Below are 20,251 nucleotides of genomic sequence, written 5' to 3'. Positions count from 1 at the left end.
TTTTGTGAATACAGACTAACACGGCTGCTAGTCTGAAACCTTCCACTCCTATGATTCTATGATCCCTGAGGCTGTGGCAGAGCAATCGCTCTATCTCCCAGAGCTCAGTCCTGGCCCTCCCCTGGTTCAGTGCTCATGTGACACCACAGGGGAAGCCCGTGAGGGTCTAAAGGCTAAGGTGCCAGTACACTACTGTCATAAAAATAAAGGGAAGGGTAACCACCTTTCTGTATACAGTGCTATAAAATCCCTCCTGACCAGAGGCAAAACCCTTTCACCTGTAAAGGGTTAAAAAGCTATGATAACCTCTCTGGCACCTGACCAAAATGACCAATGAGGAGACAAGATACGTTCAAATCTGGAGCGGGGGGGAGAGGGGGGACCAAAGGGTTTGTCTGTCTGTGTGATGCTTTTGCCGGGAACAGATCAGGATTGCAGACTCAGAACTTCTGTTAAGTTAGTAAGTAATCTAGCTAGAACATGCATTAGGTTTCCTTTTGTTTAATGGCTGGTAAAATACGCTGTGCTGAATGGAATGTATATTCCTGTTTTTGTGTCTTTTTGTAACTTAAGGTTTTGCCAGAGGGATTCTCTATGTTTTGAATCTGATTATCCTGTAAGGTATTTACCATCCTGATTTTACAGAGGTGATTCTTTTACCTTTTCTTTAATTAAAATTCTTCTTTTAAGAACATAATTGATTTTTCATTGTTCTTAAGATCCAAGGGTTTGGGTCTGTGTTCACCTGTACAAATTGGTGGGGATTTTTATCAAGCCTTCTCGAGGAAAGGGGGTGTAGGGCTTGGAGGGATATTTTGGGGGAAGACGTCTCCAAGTGGGGTCTTTCCTTGTTCTTTGTTTAACACGCTTGGTGGTGGCAGCATAGGGTTCAAGGACAAGGCAAAGTTTGTACTTTGGGGAAGTTTTTAACCTAAGCTGGTAAGAATAAGCTTAGGGGAGTCTTTCATGCAGGTCCCCACATCGGTACCCTAGAGTTCAGAGTGGGGAAGGAACTTTGACAACTACTGATGGACTCAGCTCTCTCTCCTCGTGTGACTGAGCCAGATGGAGGTTTCCCTACTTCCCCAGCGCTTGATGGAGACATGGAGCTAGATAACAGCTGGCTGGCTCAGGCTGAGGGCGGGCAGGATGGAAGTGATGCTTTTTAGAAGAGGGAAGCCTACTAGAATTTCACAAAATAGGTGACAGAGGGTGCGTACAATGATCGTTTGGGCCAGTGGTGAGGGTCCCTGGGGTGAGGGGAGGGGCCAGCGCTGAAGCCCCTCATCCCCCGGGTCCCAGGGGTCCCCTTTCCTCTGAGTTACAACTTTATTTACCCTGTGATGAGCTCATAGCAGCCTCACCCACCCCGCTGACTCAGAGGCTCCAGATTGGCAATTGCCAGGGTGCGTGGCAAGGCTGCTCTGCTGGTCGCAGTGGGAGCATGGCCCAGCGGACTGAGTGTCCTGAGCAACCTGTCCTGCATTCACTCCACGAGCTTCCCACAGAGCGGCAGGTGTGTAGGTTCCAGCAATGACAAGGGTTTAGCGAGCGGGAGGCAAGCTCTGTGGTGGGGTCAGGGGCCTTGCCTATTGTGCACAGACCCAATGCAAATATTCAGGTACTGCACTGGCTTTCTGTCAGTCAAAGGCCTCCAGAGGGCCCTGCCTGCGACGGGCGGCAGCCGCTCTCCGAGACCAGAGCTCAATTTCTAAAAGCAGAGCGTCAGAGCTGCAGACACGGGACTGGCCTCCACCAAAGCCAAATGTGCCGACTCTGTGGATGCTCAGCGGCTGGAGCATCCATAGAAAAAGACAGTGGTGCTCCGCACGCAGCGACGACAGCTGTGCCTCGGCCTCGCTCATTAGCTGATGGGGGCATTGCGCTGCTGCCGAACCGCAATGGGGTGGCTCGGGAAGGGGCTTGCAGGAGGGTGGAGAGTGGTGGATGGGCAGGGGCCTCGGGTAGGGAGCAGAGTGAGGGTGGGAGGAGGTAGCACGAGGGCGGGGCCTTGAGGGAAAGGGGCGGCATGGGAGCGGGGCATCAGGGCAAAGGGGGATTGAGCACCCCGGGGAAAAGGAAAAATCAGCATCAGTAGCCGAAGCGCTCCACAGTAACGGACCCAGCTGCAAGGCACACCTGCAGCTTCCAGAGCACACACTCCCTTGGCATAGAAAGGGCCCCTCTGTATTTTAGCTTGGGTCTCTTCATTTGGGGCCCTTCTCATCCCACATACATGTACGCTCCGAGTGGCACTGCAAGAACAGCAGGTGTGAGTTACTAGTTTCTCCAGCGCCAGAATGTTTACACACAGCTCTCAGCCGGAGTATAAACCCGAAGCTCCTGGTCCCTTCCCTGTCCCCTCCCTTGGAATGGCCCATCAGTCCCTGGAACGCTCACCTCTGGGAGAGGATGGAGCTCCTCCACCTCCACAGTGACCTCGCTGGGCTGCTCTGCCTCCTCGAGGCTGCCAGCCTCGTCCCCATCTCGCCTCTGGCTCTGCTCTTTGGTGCTGGCCTTGGATTTCTCCTTGGCCTTTTTACTCTTCTTCTTCTTCTTCAGTGTCAGTTTGCTCAGGGTGCCCCTCAGCACCTCCTTGCGCTTGCCATCTACTATGCTGGGGCTGCTGAAAATCTCCATAGAAATGGCCAAGAGGATGCGGCCGCGGTAGAATATGCCCTCCCCCAGGCCCTCGTTCAGATCCTTGTGGACATCCCGCAGAGCCGAGTTCTGGGGAGAGCCATACAGATTCACCCAGGCTGGGCCAAAGGTGGGGTTAAAGCCTGCAGGGACAGAAACGCTTGCAATCAAATGGTTCAGGATTTGCCTTCACTGGCAGGTACACCTCCAGAGAGAGGTACACCTCCAGAGATAGAGAGACGCCCCACCCACTGACAGACCTGGGCAGTTCACCACAGACAGACACCCTACACACACACTGACATGGGCATATCCCCATAGACAGACACTCCACCCACAGACAGACACTCCACCCGGACAGACCTGGGCTGTTCACCACTGATGGACACCCCACCCACAGACAGACCCGGGCATATCCCCACAGACACCCCACTCACAGACAAACAAGCGTTGTTCACCACAGACAGACCCCCCACCCACAGACAGTCAAGGGCTGTTCTTCACAGACAGCCCTCTCACAGACAGATATGGGTGGTTCACCACAGGCAGACCCACCCCCCAACAGACCTTGGCACTTCACGACAGACAGACCTGGGTGTACCCCACAGACAGAGGCATACATGACTGTGGCAGGTACATGGAACGGGGATGGGGGAGCAGAATCATATTTGACGCTCGAGGTGCTGCCTGGATAGCTCCATGGCAGGGGACAGGACAGAGGCGGGTTCCTCACCATTCCTCCCAGGATCAGATATCTGCTGCAGGTCAATGAAGTGCGTAGCGAGTGCCACGTCCCCAATGTTTGCATCGTCTAACAGTTGGATTTTTATTTTTCTGGCAAGAGGGGGGAACATCTCGATGAAGCTGATCTGCTCGTTCCACTCCGGTTCTGCAGTGTCATTTTCCACCGAGGTCTCCCCCTGGGGCAGAGAGAGGCATGAGAACTGCACACCGCACTGCTAAAGAACTCCACGTGCCTTCAAAGCCAGCCACAAGTTCAAGAGAAATCACTGAGGCATTCTGGGAAAATCTGGATTCCCCATTAGTGTGTGGCTCTGTTCTGACCTCATTGCAAACGCGAGGAGAGTCATTCTAAAACACTGGTGAGTGGCAGCAGCTGCCAGGGTACAGATGCTGCATAAACCACCCTCAGCCAGCTGCGGGAGCTGAGCATGGGGGAGCTCAGCGCACTGGAGCACATGCAGACCTGGCTCAGGTGGGAGCACTCACAGCTGAGCAAGGGTCGGCGTGGAGGGGCTCCAGCCCTCTAACGGCCAGAGCCAGCCCTGTCATGTGGAGTTAAGGGGGGGGGGATGGCTTGCCCTGGAGGAGTAGGAGAAAGAAGATATAAAATGGGGGAGAAGTAAATGTCATGTCCTCAGGTGCTGTCCTGCTCTGAAGAGAAGCTATACAAAGGCCCCGTGTTTATTTTCCCACTAACCTTTATCAAATGACTCAGTTTATAAGAAAAACAATGGAGCTGCTCTTCCAGCCTGCACCTCTCTTACCTAGCCTGTATATAGAGCTGTGCACAACAGGAGAGTGCTAGCTTCAAAGCTGGGTGGACCGCTGCTCCTGTCCTCTCGTGCACCTTGTAATCAGACTCTGGGTTTAACAGGAGTGAAGCATTTCCTGAGGACTCTGTACCACACTACAGGTGTGAGGGAACAGCTGTGCAACCCTGTGACTGATTAACAAAGGCTCCAGGCCTCAGGGCAGGAGAGAGTCACAGGGTGAATCAGCAGTCACATCAGGCTCTGCCGGACAGAGACTGGGGCTGTACAGGACAGAGCTGGCTGAGCAGTTTCAATGCAGCAAGACACCATGGAACACACCCAAGGGAGCCAGACATGGAACAATCTGTGTGATTTCATCCTTGGGATTTCTTTTGAGCTTTTTCCTATACTCAGCAGTGTGAGGAGTTCTAGAAACATCTGTGTCTGTCTATGTCTGATAGCCAAGCCACCTGGACTATCACAACAGGCTGGGACAGGAGGTCCTCAGAGTCTGGGCGGCAGCATCAGTATCTCATCAACAGCTCCTCTCCACGATGAACCTATGCAGGCTCAGATTCTCCCTAATCACATGACTTTTCTACTTTATTACTGGCTCATGCTGCTGCTAACCATATGACTATCCAAGCTCTGATTGGCGCAGACTGTTTCTCCAAGTTTCAGTATGCTCCCTACATCCATTCATATGCATTTCCGAAACAATGGCTCAACTGCACAGACAACAATGATGTGGGGCTTAACATCCAGAAACCAGAGGGTCTGCCCAGGCCTCCAGGTGGAATACAGAGACCCAAATGCCCAAGCAGAGACTTACCTGTTGCCCGGCAAACGAGACCTGCACATATGGATCAATGAAAACTTTCTTCTCGCCCACAATCTTTGAGAACCCCCCCATGATTCCAGCACTCATGGTGGGCAGGCCCTCGGCTCGGTAAACCTTGATGCAGATTTTGGCCCACGGTCTCTCAGCTGGGACTCTCTTAGGCAGCAGCAAGTTCCTAGAAGAAATAATCATTGTTTTACTGGTCACAGTAAATCACCACAGCAAGACAAAGCCCAAGAACACCCGAAATGTGGGAACTGCTAGGCCAAGGGCCCATTTCAGCTGGTGTCCCATCTCAGACAATGGCCTGCATCAGGGGCTTCAGGAAATGCAGCGACTCAGCCCCAGCCGCACCACTGGTGAGTGCTGGGGGGTGGTTCCCCCTTGCCCCCACAAGCGAGCCCCTCTTCCCCCCCCCCCGCAGAGGCCTGGGACCCCACACACACACCCCGCGGGGGGAGGGGGGGCTGCATAGGGCCCCAGAATAGCTAGGGACGGCCCTGCAGACTTACTTTTCAATGTCCTCATTCTGGCTGCTAGAGGAAGTGGGCAGGGAGCCCATTATATCACCTCGTGCAAAGACAGAAATATTACATTTCACAAATCCTTTCACTCCTGCCCTGGTGTCCTTTGGGTCATTGATAACAGCCCACTTCTGAAAGAACCTGTGATCTAAAGAGATAAGGACAGGGACTCTGAGCTGTGAATTCCTAATCACACCACTGCCAGTTCTCCAAGAAACTCTGGCTCTGCACTTCTGAAATCAAAAATACTACTGTGCTGGAACCAGCGCCCTGGGAAAACCCCGACCGGGTTTAAGATGGGTAATCCCGGATAAAATGGCTCAGATATTTAAATATGAAGTGTCACAGGCGTTGACTTTCCAATGTCCTGGGGGGTGCTCCACCACAGACCCTGTCCCCACTCCACCCCTTCCTCCAAGGCCCCACCCCCCGCCACTTCCCACCCCCTTCTCCCAGCACGCAGCACCCTCGCTCCTTCCTCTCCCTCCCAAAGCTTCCTGCAGCTGCAAAACAGCTGATCGTGGTGGGCAGGAGGCAGGGGAGGTGCTGATCAGTGGGGCCCGCTTGCTTGCGAGGGCAGCAAACACTGGGGGACTAGAGAGGGAGCTGATAGGGGGGCTGCCGGTGGGTGCTCAGCACCCACCATTTTTTCCCCTATGGAAATTTTTCCCCTCCAGCCCTGGAGCACCCACACAGTCAGCGCCTATGTGAAGCATAGTTATTGAGGCGCTGATGGGAATAGAAGTTTTACTTAATTAAAGACTAGAAGATTTGACCCTCCAACTTTCTTTCAAGAGGAAGAGCTGCCCAGAGCTCCTGTGCCCGTTTATTTTCCTTTCCTGCCTGCAGTGGCTCTGATATACCTTAGAAGTCTCAATTTGTCTCTCAACTTTAAAATGTGGAATTTTCTTGGTGTTTGGTTTTAAATATTCTCCTGTGAGAACCACAACTCAGTCACTGGAGTGTTGTGTTTAAGGGCCTTCTAGAAAGTCACTCGCCTTTAAACTGAAGTGCAGTGTTGCCAACTCTCATGATTTTGCCATGAGTCTCAGGATAATTATTGTTTTCCTTAAAGCCCCAGCTCCTGGAGTGAAGTGGATATGTGGTGATTTCAGCCTTCATTCTTAAAGAAAAATGAAGGTTCTAGCCCTCGGGGCTGTGGAGAAAGCTTCAAAATGTGACCCCAATGCACCCTCAAGGCTCAAAAAGCAGAAGGCAAATAAAAAGAACACCAAATCTATTATTTTTACATAATCTCACTTTTAAGACAAATCTCATGACTTTTGGTGAGCCTGATTCATGATTTTTGAACATTTGGGATTGACAGTACATTGAAAGTGACCTGGAAGTGTCAGATTCTAGGCTATTATTTGCAGTGGGGTAACACCCCTAGAGCCCCAGGCAGATGCAGCATAAACTGACGGGGCCTTGGCCTAGCAGGACATTTCCAAAAGTTAAATGATCTATCCCAAGCTTTTGGTGAACTGCAAAAAAGTGATAGAAAGTCATCTAGATTTTTCTGCAATTGGTTCAATTGTTATATTCAAGAGTTAGTAACAAAGTAAAAATATACATTAAAATTTTAAACCTAACCAGTGTCCCTTAGGTGAGTTGACACAAGATGTCAGAACATTTTAGTATTACAGCTGAGTGGGTCTAATATTTATTTAATTTTCTTTCTTTATATAGGAATTCAATACAGTGCTCCTATCAGATAATAATTTCCAAGTTATTATCTGCAAAAAAACAAGAGTTTTCAGGTGCCCAAGTAGCCCCTGGAATCATGTTTAAAGTTGCCCCCTCCCCCCCAAAAAAATCTGAAATGGTGCCCCTGAAACAATGTGGAGGGATAAAACAGGGAAGCAAGAGTAGCAGCCCCAAGGCTCTGCACACTGTACCTGGCTGGCTGTACACTGTCTCTGCGTCAATTTTGAATGTTCCTATGCGTGTTCCCAGGAACGGGATCTTCTTTGAATGAAAAACCTGCACATAACACACAAATCCCATTCAGCCGCTGAACGGCACGGCTGTCAACGGGACGGAGTGCAGCTGCTCAGAGAGGAATGGGCAGAGGGGACAGGCTGCTATGAACAGAAGGATCCTGCAAGCAGAGCTCCGCTTCATTGGCACGGATGGCTGCATGCTTGTCGGTGGTACAGGACAGGTGAGACACACATGCTGCCCAGAAGCCGAGTGCCCCCCCCCCAGACATTAGGCCAGTCTCCCCACTGGACTGGATCAAAGGCCCAAACCAGCCAACCTTTCCCTCATGTCCAAACCGACTCTCTCCTGAGCCAAGGCCCACACCAGGCCGACCACCCAAGGAGCTCGGGCCAAGGCCTGAGCCAAGCTGACTTCTCCCTTGGGCCCTAGACAAGCTGCTGCATTTGCCCAGACCTGCCTGAACCGTGCCAACCCCGCTCTCATGTGCAGGCCCAGGCTCAAGCCAGGCTGACCTCCCCAACACACTGCGGGCCCAGTGAGACCCAGGTTGACTTTTCATGTGCCTGAACTGACTGCATTCCTGCCCATGGGCCAAGGCCTGGACTGAACTGAGCAAACCTCTTAATTCATGCCCAGGAGGAGGCCTGAGCTGGGATGGCATCACTCCGGTGCCAAGCCAAGCTGGCCTCTCCTTCGTGACAGGGCTGAGCACATTCCTGCAGGGAAGAGGTGCCCCGCTTGGCCACAGGTGGAGGGCAGCAGGCTGCAGTGGAAGAAGAACCAGCATCTCTGGTCTCCGGCCTACGTTTCAACGAACAGGTGCTGCTTTTAACCCTCTTATTATAAAGAGCCTCAGGTGAGTCTTCTGAGCTTCAGGCCTCAGAATCTTTCAAGGGCCTGATTCTGCCCTGCCTTGCACTGGCATTTATACACGTGCCAGGGTGGCCGAGTCAGAAAGCCCTTCCTTCCCACCAGCATGTTACACTCCTCTGCAGGCCAGGGGACAGGCAATGGGAACCATTCCTGGGGTGCCACTGGCTTCAATCTCCATCTGACTGGGACTGAGAGCAGCTCGTGCCCTTACTAGGGGGAGCAAAACCACTACAAAATGTCAACTCCTCTCCAAGAGACAAAGTGGGTGAGGTAATATCTTTTATAAGCTCTTCCTCAGGTCTGGGAGAGGTTCTCCGCGTGTCACAGCTAAATGTCAGGTGGAACTGATTATTTAGCAGAAGTAGTTAGCTCATATTCTAGGACCCATTCAAGGTAGAGTGCCCCGTGACCTTTCCCGGACCAGAGGAAGAGCTCTGTGTGCCTCGACAGCTTGTCTCTCCCCAACAGAAGTTGGTCCAATAAAAGCTATTACCGCACCCTCCTTGTCTAATATCCTGGGACCGACACGGCTACAACTACACTGCAGACAAGTAAGTACAGCTGGAAATGGAAAAATAAACTCGGGGAAAGAATCTGGGCACATTTCTCCTGATATTTTACTGTGAGGAAGGGGTGCTTGGTTCTCCCTTGGGGGCTCAGTCAAGGCTGGGAAGGATCTCTCCCTTGGGTCAGTCTCTGCTGGAGGGCCAGGGGACCCCTACGACAGTTGTGCTGAAATAGCTGAACGGTATAAAATTACCACTGGCGTTTGCCAAGCAGATGTAACCCTGTGGGGCGCTATGAAAGCAGGAGACTGACAAACTGCGTGCAGTGGGGATATCGACGTGATCAGACGCTGTGGCCCAATCCGTACCAACGTGTAAGAGGGCATACTTGCTATATATGGCTAAAAAAGCAACAACACTACCATTGCCTGCTCTACCTGCGCTGCTGAAGGCGCTTGCCTAACAACACATGAGATGTAAAGTGTGTTACAGACTGCTATTGACTACAACAGGCTTTGGAGCAGGCCCTATAGCTACATATATAGCTTGTGTTACCTACAAGGAAGGCAGCATTGTCTACTGGCTAAAGTAAGAGATGAGAGTCAGACCCTTTGAGATTTATTTCCAACTCTTCCACTGACTTGCTGTGTGATGCTGGACAGGTCCTTTAACTTGTCTGTGGCTCAGTTTCCCCACCTGTAAAATGGGGATAATACATGCCCTAACTTTGTACAAGAGCCTGAAGATCTCCAGGTGGAAGGTGCTGCCATAAACACACACACACATACGGCACCTCAGTGCAGCATGTCAGTTGTTGCCATTACACAGATTCTTGCCAATGTGACCCAAAGGGGTGTGGACAGCAGGGCATACTTACGGAAATCTCTATGAGTCTGTGAAATAAAACTTCCCTTGGTTCATGAAATTCAAACACAAAATACTGCAAGAGAAGAGAGAGAAATCTGAGCAAAGCGCTCCCATCGCAACCCCAAGATTGGACACAGCCATGTCAAGTGTGTCTTGAATGAGACTCAGCACCTGTGGAGGTGCTGTGCGCTCCGCGTGACCCTGGTTGGATGCAGGCAGTGCTGTGCGCTCCGCGTGGCAAGCAGTGCTGTGCGCTCCGCGTGACTCTGGTTGTGTGTAGGCAGGGCTGTGCGCTCCACATGACCCTGGTTGTGTATAGGCAGGGCTGTGCACTCCGCGTGACCCTGGTTGTGTATAGGCAAGGCTGTGCACTCTGGATGACACTGGTTGGTGTAGGCAGGGCTGTGCGCGCCACCTGACCCTGGTTGGGGGTAAGCAGTGCTGTGCGCGCCACCTGACCCTGGTTGGGGGTAAGCAGTGCTCGTGTTGTGACCCGGGTTGTGGAGAGTAACAGCAGCACAGCCTGCTTTCAGCCACACTGCAGTGTCCCTGGTCCCTTCTTCGCACCGTGACCTGTGCAGGTGGCTCTGGACACTCTACCAATAAGATCCCTGGCCCACCCCACATACCTCATTGTAAAAGGGGCAGTTCGTTGACTTTTGCGTCGCTGTGTGCCTCTTCTCTTCTCCAACCTTCACCACCACAAAGGGGTCAATGTTCACCCCCACCAGCTTCTGGGCTTCAGTGACATTGATCCCAATCTGTGGAAACATGGGAAAGGAATGCACTGACGGGTCCTTTCGGAGCAGCTAGGAGTGCCACCAATGAGAGGAAAACTCGCCTGTTTCCTTCCTGCAGCCAGCTCTTTTAGAGACACAGCCTGCCCGTTAGCCCATGACCCTTCTCCACTGCTTTTTAAAATGTCCTGTGGTCATTAGCATCACTTCCCGCCTTAGACATGTGACGGCATGCTCAGGAGGAGCGGAACAAATGGGAAATCAAAGACTTTACTACAATCCAAGTTACCTTTCCACTGATGTGTGGCAGAGCCTTTGCCCCCTAATATTCTAGGCGTTCACTAGAGTGTCCAGAGAAACACTGTAAAATAGCCAGCGATTAGAGAACCGTAACATTTAGAGCCCAAATGGGCACTCCCCCGAAGCATGGTCAAGCTAGCCTGGGAGTCATGGTTCTGCTACTGAGTGGCAGTGGGGCTTAGGCCAGTTGCGTAACCTACTTGGGCCATGTTCATTGCTGGGATACAGTGGCATCTCCGTGTGTCTGTTTGCTCGTCCCTAAGATGGGAATGAAAACCCCTGCCAGCTGGGCTATGAGGGCCAGTTAATGTCTGCACTGCACTTGGAGGATGCAAAGAGCTACAGAAGCACTGTTACTGTTTCAGAGTAGCAGCCGAGTTAGTGTGTATTCGCAAAAAGAAAAGGAGTACTTGTGGCACCTTAGAGACTAACAAATTTATTAGAGCATAAGCTTTCGTGAGCTACAGCTTACTTCATCGGATGCATCCGATGAAGTGAGCTGTAGCTCACGAAAGCTTATGCTCTAATAAATTTGTTAGTCTCTAATGTGCCACAAGTACTCCTTTTCTTTTTACTGTTACTGTTGTTATTACTAAACTACTAAACTGTTGTTTAACAGCTGAGACAGCAAGAGGCTGATGGCTCTCCCCACACTGGGTTCGCAATTTCTAATCTCCCTTAAACTCGTATCTAACTTTATGGCCCAGTAAGAATCCTGGCTCACACTGTTCAAACGATGCGTTCTGGATCCAGTTCCATCCCGTACAGAATGTTCACACAGACTCTCAGCCTCCGCATGGAGAAACACCGCCAGCAATGAAAGGAAATATCAACACCCATCTGGGCCCGGCCAGTGGGGTTGGAAATGTAGGCGTTTAAGAGCTTATACATCAGACAAGGAAAGGAGAGCTCTGCTGAGGCCAGTAAGTGATTAACATGGAATAGGAAGCAGGGATGTGGCAAAGAGGAACTGCCGGACAGTTCCTTGGAGAGGGCGGAGGGGCAGAGACAATAGACCTGCCTGTCTATTACACATTGAAGGGAGACACTCGCCTGGCGGTTAGCCGCCCTGACCGTAGCAGACCTGGCTTCGGGGAAGGGATCCAAGGGGAGGCACATGACTTGCAGGTCTTCAGTACAATACCTGGAAGCTTTGTGGTCTAGGAGTGGCAAACAGGTCCCACTTGCAGAGGCGTCTGGAACGGCTGCAAGGGAAACAAACCAGCTGAGTAGGCCTCTAAGCAAAACCCTCCTTTAACTTACTGGGGCTGCAGCCTGCACACATGCAAAAGTAGCTTCATTACCCACTGGCACTGATAACACAGTTATACCTATGGTGGAACTGTAATGGCTGGAGACCAAGGGCCAATCAGCCAAGACATGAGCAAGGGGAAAGGAAACTCCAAACACTCCTCCCAGGCAGCCCCAGCAATTCCAAGCAAACTCCCTCCCTAGGTGGGTCAGCTGGAGGCTCCATGAAGAGGCCACATTTCCCCAAGAGCACCATCATGTCCTGCTACTGGAGAGCAGAAACACCACAGCCTGGCTGCACACACAGACACAAGCTGCAGACAGATGCATAGCCAGGTGGAGCGAACAGGGGGAGCGATCCAAAAAAAGCGCACCACACACTACGGCGCTTTTACTCACCCAGCGGCGCTCCAGCGGCCGGCCCTCACTCGCTCCGGGTGTCTCTGGTGGCACTGACGGTCCCGCCGCCAAAGACCCAGAGCGAGTGAAGGTCCCGCCACCGAGGTGCTGCCGGGTGAGTAAAAGCGCCACAGTGGATGGAGACCCACACCTTCACCAAGCAAAGGCCATGCAGAGCACTGACCCCTGCTTTGGGGGGGAGAAGAGGAGCATGTGTCAGGTACCTCTTGACAGGGCTGAAGACGATGCCCAAGAACTCCATATCAGACTCATCATCGTACTCCTCCTCCTCGTCACTCTCCAGGCCCTTCACCAGCTTCCTGCCCAGTGCCGTGGCCTTCCTATCCAGCTCTTGAGCTCGCTTCACGTCAGCTGGCCTGAAAACACATACATACTTGTCAGCCTCATGCGAGACTGCCCTGGCAAGAGCAGGGAGTCAACCAAGGAAGCATTGCTTCTCCAGTCCCCGAGCACCTGTGCATTGCTCCGAGAGGGCACAGGCCCCCAGGGTACTTACTGCAGCTCCTCGAATCCAGCATTGCGGATAATTAACTCGGAGCTGTAAGACACAGAAACACTAGTCAAAACAGCGAGCCCATTATTGCTATTCACCAAACACATGCTTCCGAGTCTGCTCTTGCTTTAACTGAACTGCTCCCTATTCTAAGGCCTTTGTTTTCATTGCAGAGACTGTACAGACTCTGTACAGCATCACTATCTGGCCACCTCCTTACCCCACACCCGCCACTGTAACCTCTGAGCTCCTCAGGTCAGAATTTCAGAGCAAGGACAGCCATGATAATCCCCCCTTCTGACTCCTCTGCATGCACACCACATTGCCAGTCTGTGTGCCACCTCGCACAGCCTCTGGAGATTGCCAGGACCAGTGCTTACTTACCCCTGTCTCCGCTGCAACCCTTTGTCCCTTCTCACTTTGACTAGTGCCTTTCCTACTTGCATGGTCTTCTGCAGGGCAGCATGGACCAGCCATCACTGAAGGGAGGTGCAGGCTATCCACCCAGTGTTGAAAAAGACAAGGCTGCAGGTCTGTTGGATGCTGACACCTACCCCATGCCTGCCAAGTGGTTTGCAATCCCACGTCCCAGCGAGTAGTCTGGGCTCCTTCACTGATCTTACACACAGCTAAAACAGTTATGTCTGACCAGGCAATCTGTCTCAAACCATCCCACTAACACTGTAAAAAGCCACTGCGGACTGGCCCTAAGGAAACAAGGATGGGAGTGCAGAAGAGGCCTGATTTTTTCCTCTTCCATTATTTTCAGTACCTGTCTTTCATCTGGTAGACAAAATCCTCTTCACGCCATGTACCTGCTGAGCCATCAGGAGGCTGGTAGCGCAAATCTAGCTCGATATAGATCTAGGAAGGGAAAGCCAACATGCATGAAGGGCACAGCAGCCAGAGACTGCCCACTGACACACCAAAGGGGAGGAGAAAGGACATTACAAATAAGAAGGAAAAGTGAAGAAAGCTGTCAAGGGCTTTCCTTCCTGGCTGGCCAGTGGAACAGGCAGCCTGGCTATGCAGAATCCCTGTCTGATGGTTCAACAGACGATACTGTATTTGCCCAATACCACTTCCAGCCACAGCTCCCTGCAGTTTCCCAAACCCAGGGACAAATGGAAACTAAGATAAGCTCAGGTTTCCAAGTTTAAAATGCACCATTAGCAGCTTTCCCCATGGGCTTGGTGCACTGGCTTTGAGGGCTTGTGCAAACTGGGAAATGAGAGAGGGTCCCCGGGCTTGGTCATGACCAGCTAATATGGCTTTAGCCATTACTGTCTTTGCCTTCACTTGAAGCAAAATAGGGTTGAAAATGTGCTCATAACCAAGTTAGTGAATCTGTTCTAAACCGCCACCTAGGGGAGGTGGATTTAACCTGCAATGCTGTTACATAAACTTCACCTGCAGCTCCTGGAAATCAAAAGAGGGGACAGCTTTGCCACTGACATCAGTGGGAGTGGGAGCAGGAGTTGGCACTATGGCTACAATTTTCAGAAACAACCAGCAATTACTCAGTTTGGGGACATCCAATCAGAGATATTGCAGCTCCTATGGACTTCATTCAGCTGGGGCTTTCTACAGCTGACTGCTAAGAGAGATCTTCTGTCCACAAGTGAGAGAGAGAAGGAAAGTATGCTCAGGTGGTAGAGGCTAGAGCCCTGTGTGGGACAATTTTTTAAAATCCCTCTCCCATCCCACCCCACAATGCCCATTCCCACCTGCTCTGTCATTGTTTCATGCATTTTTATCCCACTACCACCTGCAAAACCTTAGTCCCCTCAAATCCTTCAAGAGAGACAGATTCCCCCATGCTACCAACAAAAAAAAAAATACGGTCAATTAACACAGTAGCTCTCAGCCAGGGGTTCGGAGCCCGCGGGGGCTGTGAGCAGGTTTCAGGGGGTCCACCAAGTAGGGCCAGCATTAGACTCACTGGGGCCCTCGGTGGAAAGCCAAAGTCCCGCTGCATGGGGCTGAAGCCCAGCCCCAACCTTGCCACCCAGGGCTGAAGCCGAAGCCTGAGCAATGTGGCTTCACGGGGGCTCCTGTGGCATGGGGCCCCAGGCAGTTGCCCTGTTTGCTACCCCCTAACTCCGGCCATGGCTTTTATAAGCAGAAAAGCAGTTGCTGTGGCATGGCTGGGCCATGGAGTTCTTATAGCATGTTGGGGGGGCCTCAGAAAGAAAAAGGTTGAGAACCCCTGAATTAATAATTAATATATATAAACCGAATTCAGTCATAATTTTTACCACAAAAAAAAAATCACATCTTGCTTAAAAAAAATACTTTAACTTCTTGTTATAATAGACATCAAATCTCCTTCTACCCTCCAGGAACTTGTTTAGTTCTTTTTTGAACCTGGTTATAGTCTTGGCCTTTAGCCTTCTCAACATCCCCTGGTAAAGAGTTCCACAGGTTGACTGTGTGTTGTGTGAAGAAATACTTCCTTGTGTTTGTTTTACATCTACTGCCTATTAATGTCATTGGGTGACCTTTGGGTCTTGTGTTATGTAAAGGAGTAAATAACACTTCCTTATTTACTTTCTCAACACCAGTCATGATTTTATAGACCTCCATCATATCCCCTAATCGTCTCTTTTCCAAGCTGAAAACTCCCAGTCTTATTACACTCTCCTCATACAGAAGCTGTTCCATACCCCTAATCATTTTTGTTCCTCCTCACTGTTTTTTTTTTTTTCAAATTGTAACGTTTCTTTTTTGAGGTGGGGCAACCAAAACTGCAGGCAGTATTCAAGATCTGGGCATACCGTGTATTTATATAGTGGCCTTGTGATATTTTCTGTCTTATTATCTATCCCTTTCCGAACAGTTCCCAACATTCTGTTTGCTTTTTTGACCAGCTGCTGCACATTAAGTGGATGTTTTCAGAGAACTATCCACAATATCTCCAAGATCTCTTTCTTTAGCGATAACAGCTAATTTAGACCCCATCATTTTGTATATATAGCTGGGATTATGTTTTCCAATGTGCATTACTTTGCATTTATCAACATTGAATTTCATTTGCCAATTTGTTGCCCAGTTTTGTGAGCTCCCTTTGTAATTCTTCACAGTCTGCTTTGGACTTAACTCTCTTGAGTAATTTTGTATCATCTGCAATTTTTGGCAAAACAGCATTTACCCCTTTTTCCAGATCATTTATGAATATGCTGAATAGCATTGATCCCAGTATAGATCCCTGGGGCACACCACTATTTACCTCTCTCCATTCTGAAAACTGACCATTTATTCCTATCCTTTGTTTCCTATCTTTTAACCAGTTAATGATCCACAAGAAGACCTTCCCTCTCATCCCATTACAGCTTATTTTGCTTCGGAGCCTTTGGTGAGGGATCTTGTCAAAGGCTTTCTGAAAGCCTAAGTATGCTATACCCTTGTCCACGTATGTTGACCCCCCTCAAAGAACTCTAATAGATTGGTGAGGCATGATTTCTCTTTGCAAAAACCATGTTGACTCTTCACCATAAATCATGTTTATCTGTGTGTCTGATCATTCTGTTCTTTACTATAGTTTCAACCAATTTGCCTGGTACTGAAGTTAGGCTTCCTGGCCTGTAATTGCCAGGATCGCCTCGGGAGCCTTTTTGAAAATTCGGTGTCATGTTAGCTATCTTCCAGTCATCTGGTACAGAGGCTGATTTAAATGATAGGATACGTACCACAGTTAGTAGTTCTGCAATTTCATATTTGAGTTGCTACAGAACTTTTGGGTGAATATCATTTTGTTCCAAAACCTCCTCTAATAACACCTCAATCTGGGACAGTTCCTCAGATGTGTCACCTAAAAAGAATGACTCATGTGTGGGGATCTCCCTCACATCCTCTGCAGTGAAGACTGATGTAAAGAATTTGTTTAGTTTCTCCACAATAGCCTTATCTTCCTTGTGTGCTCCTTTAGCACCTTAATCGTACAATGGCCCCACTGATTGTTTGGCAGGCTTCCTGGTTCTGATGTACTTAAAAAAATTTGCTGTTACATTTTGAGTCTTTGGCTAGTTGCTCTTCAATTCTTTTTTGGCCTTCCTAATTATACTTTTTCACTTGACTTACGAGAATTTATGCTCCTTTCTAGGTTTCAGAGTTTTAGTCTGTATCAGAAAAACAACGAGGAGTCCTTGTGGCACCTTAAAGACTAACAAATTTATTTGGGCATAAACTTTCATGAGCTATAATCTGAGGTGAAAGTAAGCCAGTATGCCCCGGTACAGCATACCGGCAAGAGCCTGTGCGCCATACCAAGGTGGATTGGCTTCCCCAGGCGCAATTTAAAGGGCCTGAGGCTCTCAGCTGCAGCTGGAGCCCTCGGCCCTTTAAATTGCTGCCAGAGCCCAGCTGCCAAAGCCCTGAAGTAGCGGCGGTGGGGCTGCGGCAGCAATTTAAAGGGCCTGGGGCGGTAGCGACAGCCGAGCCCTGGGCCGTTTAAATCGTCCCCGGAGCCCCGCCACCGCTTCCCCAAGGCTCTGGCAGGCTCCGGGGATGATTTAAAGGGCCCGGGGCGGTAGTGGCGGCTGGAGCCCCGTCCCCGGAACCCTGCTGCCAGAGCCCTGGGAAAGCGATGGCGGGGCTCTGGGGACGATTTAAAGGGCCCAGGGCCCTTTAAACCGCTGCCAGAGCCCCCAGCTGCCGCTGTTACCCCGGGGAGGGGGAAGGAGGCACTTGCCGGTACAGCGTGGGCCGGGGCTGGCTCTGACCTCCCTCAGCCCCGCCCCTTCCGCCCCGCCCATTCCACGGGCCAGGGCCAGAGCCAGCCCCAGCCCCAGCCCAGCCCTGTACCGGTAAATCCCTAGACTTACTTTCACCCCTGGCTATAATCCACTTCATCAGATTCATGGAGTGGAAAATACAGTAGGCAGGTATAAATACATAGCACATGAAAAGATGGGAGTTGCCTTACCGAGTGGGGGATCAGTTCTAACGAGGCCAATTCAATTAGGGTGTATGTGGCCCATTTCCAACAGATGACAAGAAGGGATGAATATCAACAGAGAGAAAATTACTTTTTGTAGTGCTAACGAGGCCAATTCAATCATGGTAGATGTGGCCCATTCTCAACAGTTGACAAGAAGGTGTGAGTATCAACAGAGGGAAAATTATTTTTTGTAGTGACCCAGCCACTCCGAGTCTTTATTCGGGCCTAATTTGATGGTGTCAAGTTTTCTATTTTCCTCAGCATAATTTAACTTCCAATTTTTACAGGATGCCTTTTTGCCTCTAACTGCTTCTTTTAATTTGTTGGTTAGCTGTGGTGACTTTTTTTAGTTCTTTATGTTATTTTATTTTGGGGTAAACATTTAATTTGAGCCTCTGATATGGTGTTTTTTAAAAGTTTCCATTCAGCTTGCAGGCATTTCATCTTTGGGACTGCACCTTTTAATTTCCATTTAATTAGCTTCCTCATTTTTGTGTAGTTCCCCTTTCTGAAGTTAAATGTTACTGTGGTGGGTTTCTTTGGTGTTCCCCCCCATAAGGGTGTTAAATTTAACTACATTATGGTCACTATTACCAAGAGATTCAGCTATATTCCCCTCTTGGACCAGATTCTCTGCTGCACTTAGGACTAAATCAAGAATTGCCTCTCCTCTTGTGAGTTCCAGAACAAGCTGCTCCAAGTAGTAGTCATTTATGGTGTCAAGAAACTTTATGTCTGCATCCCACCCTGAAGTGACATGTACCAAGTCAATATGGGGATAGTTGAAATCCACCAGAACTATTGAAAAAAAACAACGAAGAGTCCTTGTGGCACCTTAGAGACTAACAACTTGGGTTTTAGCCCACAAAAGCTTATGCCCAAATAAAGTTGTTAATATCTAAGGTGCCACAAGGACTCCTCGTTGTTTTTACTGATACAGACTAACACGGCTACCACTCTGAAACCAGTATTATTGAGTAAGGTTAAGATTCTGTCAGGTATTTTTAGTAAAAGTCAAAAGAAAAGGAGTACTAACAAATTTATTTGAGCATAAGTTTTCGTGAGCTACAGCTCACTTCATCGGATGCATTTGGTGGAAAATACAGTGGGGAGATTTATATACACACACAGAGAACATGAAACAATGGGTTTTATCATACACACTGTAAGGATAGTGATCTTTTTGCGAATACAGACTAACACGGCTGATACTCTGAAAGCTGTCATTATGCAAGGCACTGAATTTAGTCGTATAGAGTGGAAATCTGTCAACTTCATGAAAAAACTCGTACAGATACAGACAGACATCATCTTCCTCTCTAAATGCAAACAGATGGACATCATACCAAAGGGACTGAAGGTAAAAAATCCATTACAATCTACATACCACACAGACTATGCTGACAGCTTGTGCCACACACTCTCAAAGAAACTGCGGAACCACCTGATCAACATCCTCTACAGCAAACAGGGAAAGATTAAGAATGAGCTCTCAAAACTGGATACTCTCATAAAGAACCAACCTTCCACACAAACTTCCTCGTGTCTGGACTTTACAAAAACTAGACTAGCCATTTACAACACACACTTTGCTTCTCTACAAAAGAAAAAGGACACAAAGCTATCTAAACTACTACATGCCACAAGGGGCCACAACAGTGGTTCCCGTAACCCACCCAGCAATATTGTTAATCTATCCAACTATACTCTTAACCCAGCAGAAGAATCTGTCCTATCTCGGGGCCTCTCCTTTTGCCCTTCCACCCCCACAAACATGATACAGTTCTGTGGTGACCTAGAATCCTATTTTCGACGTCTCCGACTCAAGGAATATTTCCAACACACCTCTGACCAACATATTAACCCACAGAGACCTTCCTACCAACACTACAAAAAGAAGGATTCCGGGCGGACTCCTCCTGAAGGTCGAAACAGCAGTCTGGACTTCTACATAGAGTGCTTCCGCCGACGTGCATGGGCTGAAATTGTGGAAAAGCAGCATCACTTGCCCCATAACCTCAGCCATGCAGAACACAATGCCATCCACAGCCTCAGAAACAACTCTGACATCATAATCAAAAAGGATGACAAAGGAGGTGCTGTTGTCATATGAATAGGTCGGAATATGAACAAGAGGCTACTAGGCAGCTCTCCAACACCACTTTCTACAAGCCATTACCCTCTGATCCCACTGAGGGCTACCAAAAGAAACTACAGCATTTGCTCAAGAAACTCCCTGAAAAAGCACAAGAACAAATCCGCACAGACACACCCCTAGAACCCCGACCTGGGGTATTCTATCTGCTACCCAAGATCCATAAACCTGGAAATCCTGGATGCGCCATCACCTCAGGCATTGGCACCCTGACAGCAGGATTGTCTGGCTATGTAGACTCCCTCCTCAGGCCCTACATTACCAG

At 49.6% G+C, this 20,251-nt stretch overlaps 1 protein-coding gene across 1 annotated transcript in view; it reads right to left on the bottom strand.

The window, feature by feature from the left end:
• Window positions 1-20,251, bottom strand: part of LOC119842343 (fer-1-like protein 4) — a 112,086-nt gene that overhangs the window by 76,563 nt on the left and 15,272 nt on the right. Inside the window, exons 3-13 of the mRNA XM_038370338.2 lie at window positions 13,665-13,756; window positions 12,896-12,937; window positions 12,603-12,755; window positions 11,873-11,933; window positions 10,321-10,452; window positions 9,702-9,764; window positions 7,400-7,484; window positions 5,490-5,649; window positions 4,969-5,152; window positions 3,374-3,560; window positions 2,401-2,783 (exon numbers count right to left, since the gene is read on the bottom strand). Of these exons, the coding sequence (XP_038226266.1) occupies window positions 2,401-2,783; window positions 3,374-3,560; window positions 4,969-5,152; window positions 5,490-5,649; window positions 7,400-7,484; window positions 9,702-9,764; window positions 10,321-10,452; window positions 11,873-11,933; window positions 12,603-12,755; window positions 12,896-12,937; window positions 13,665-13,756 (1,542 nt within the window). The remainder of the gene's footprint in view (window positions 1-2,400; window positions 2,784-3,373; window positions 3,561-4,968; window positions 5,153-5,489; window positions 5,650-7,399; window positions 7,485-9,701; window positions 9,765-10,320; window positions 10,453-11,872; window positions 11,934-12,602; window positions 12,756-12,895; window positions 12,938-13,664; window positions 13,757-20,251) is intronic.

The sequence above is a fragment of the Dermochelys coriacea genome, chromosome 13 (assembly GCF_009764565.3).
Source record: "Dermochelys coriacea isolate rDerCor1 chromosome 13, rDerCor1.pri.v4, whole genome shotgun sequence".
In the NCBI taxonomy this organism is placed as follows: Eukaryota; Metazoa; Chordata; order Testudines; family Dermochelyidae; genus Dermochelys; species Dermochelys coriacea.
Note: the sequence above shows the minus strand (reverse complement) of the source record. Positions and strands in the feature narration are given on the sequence as shown.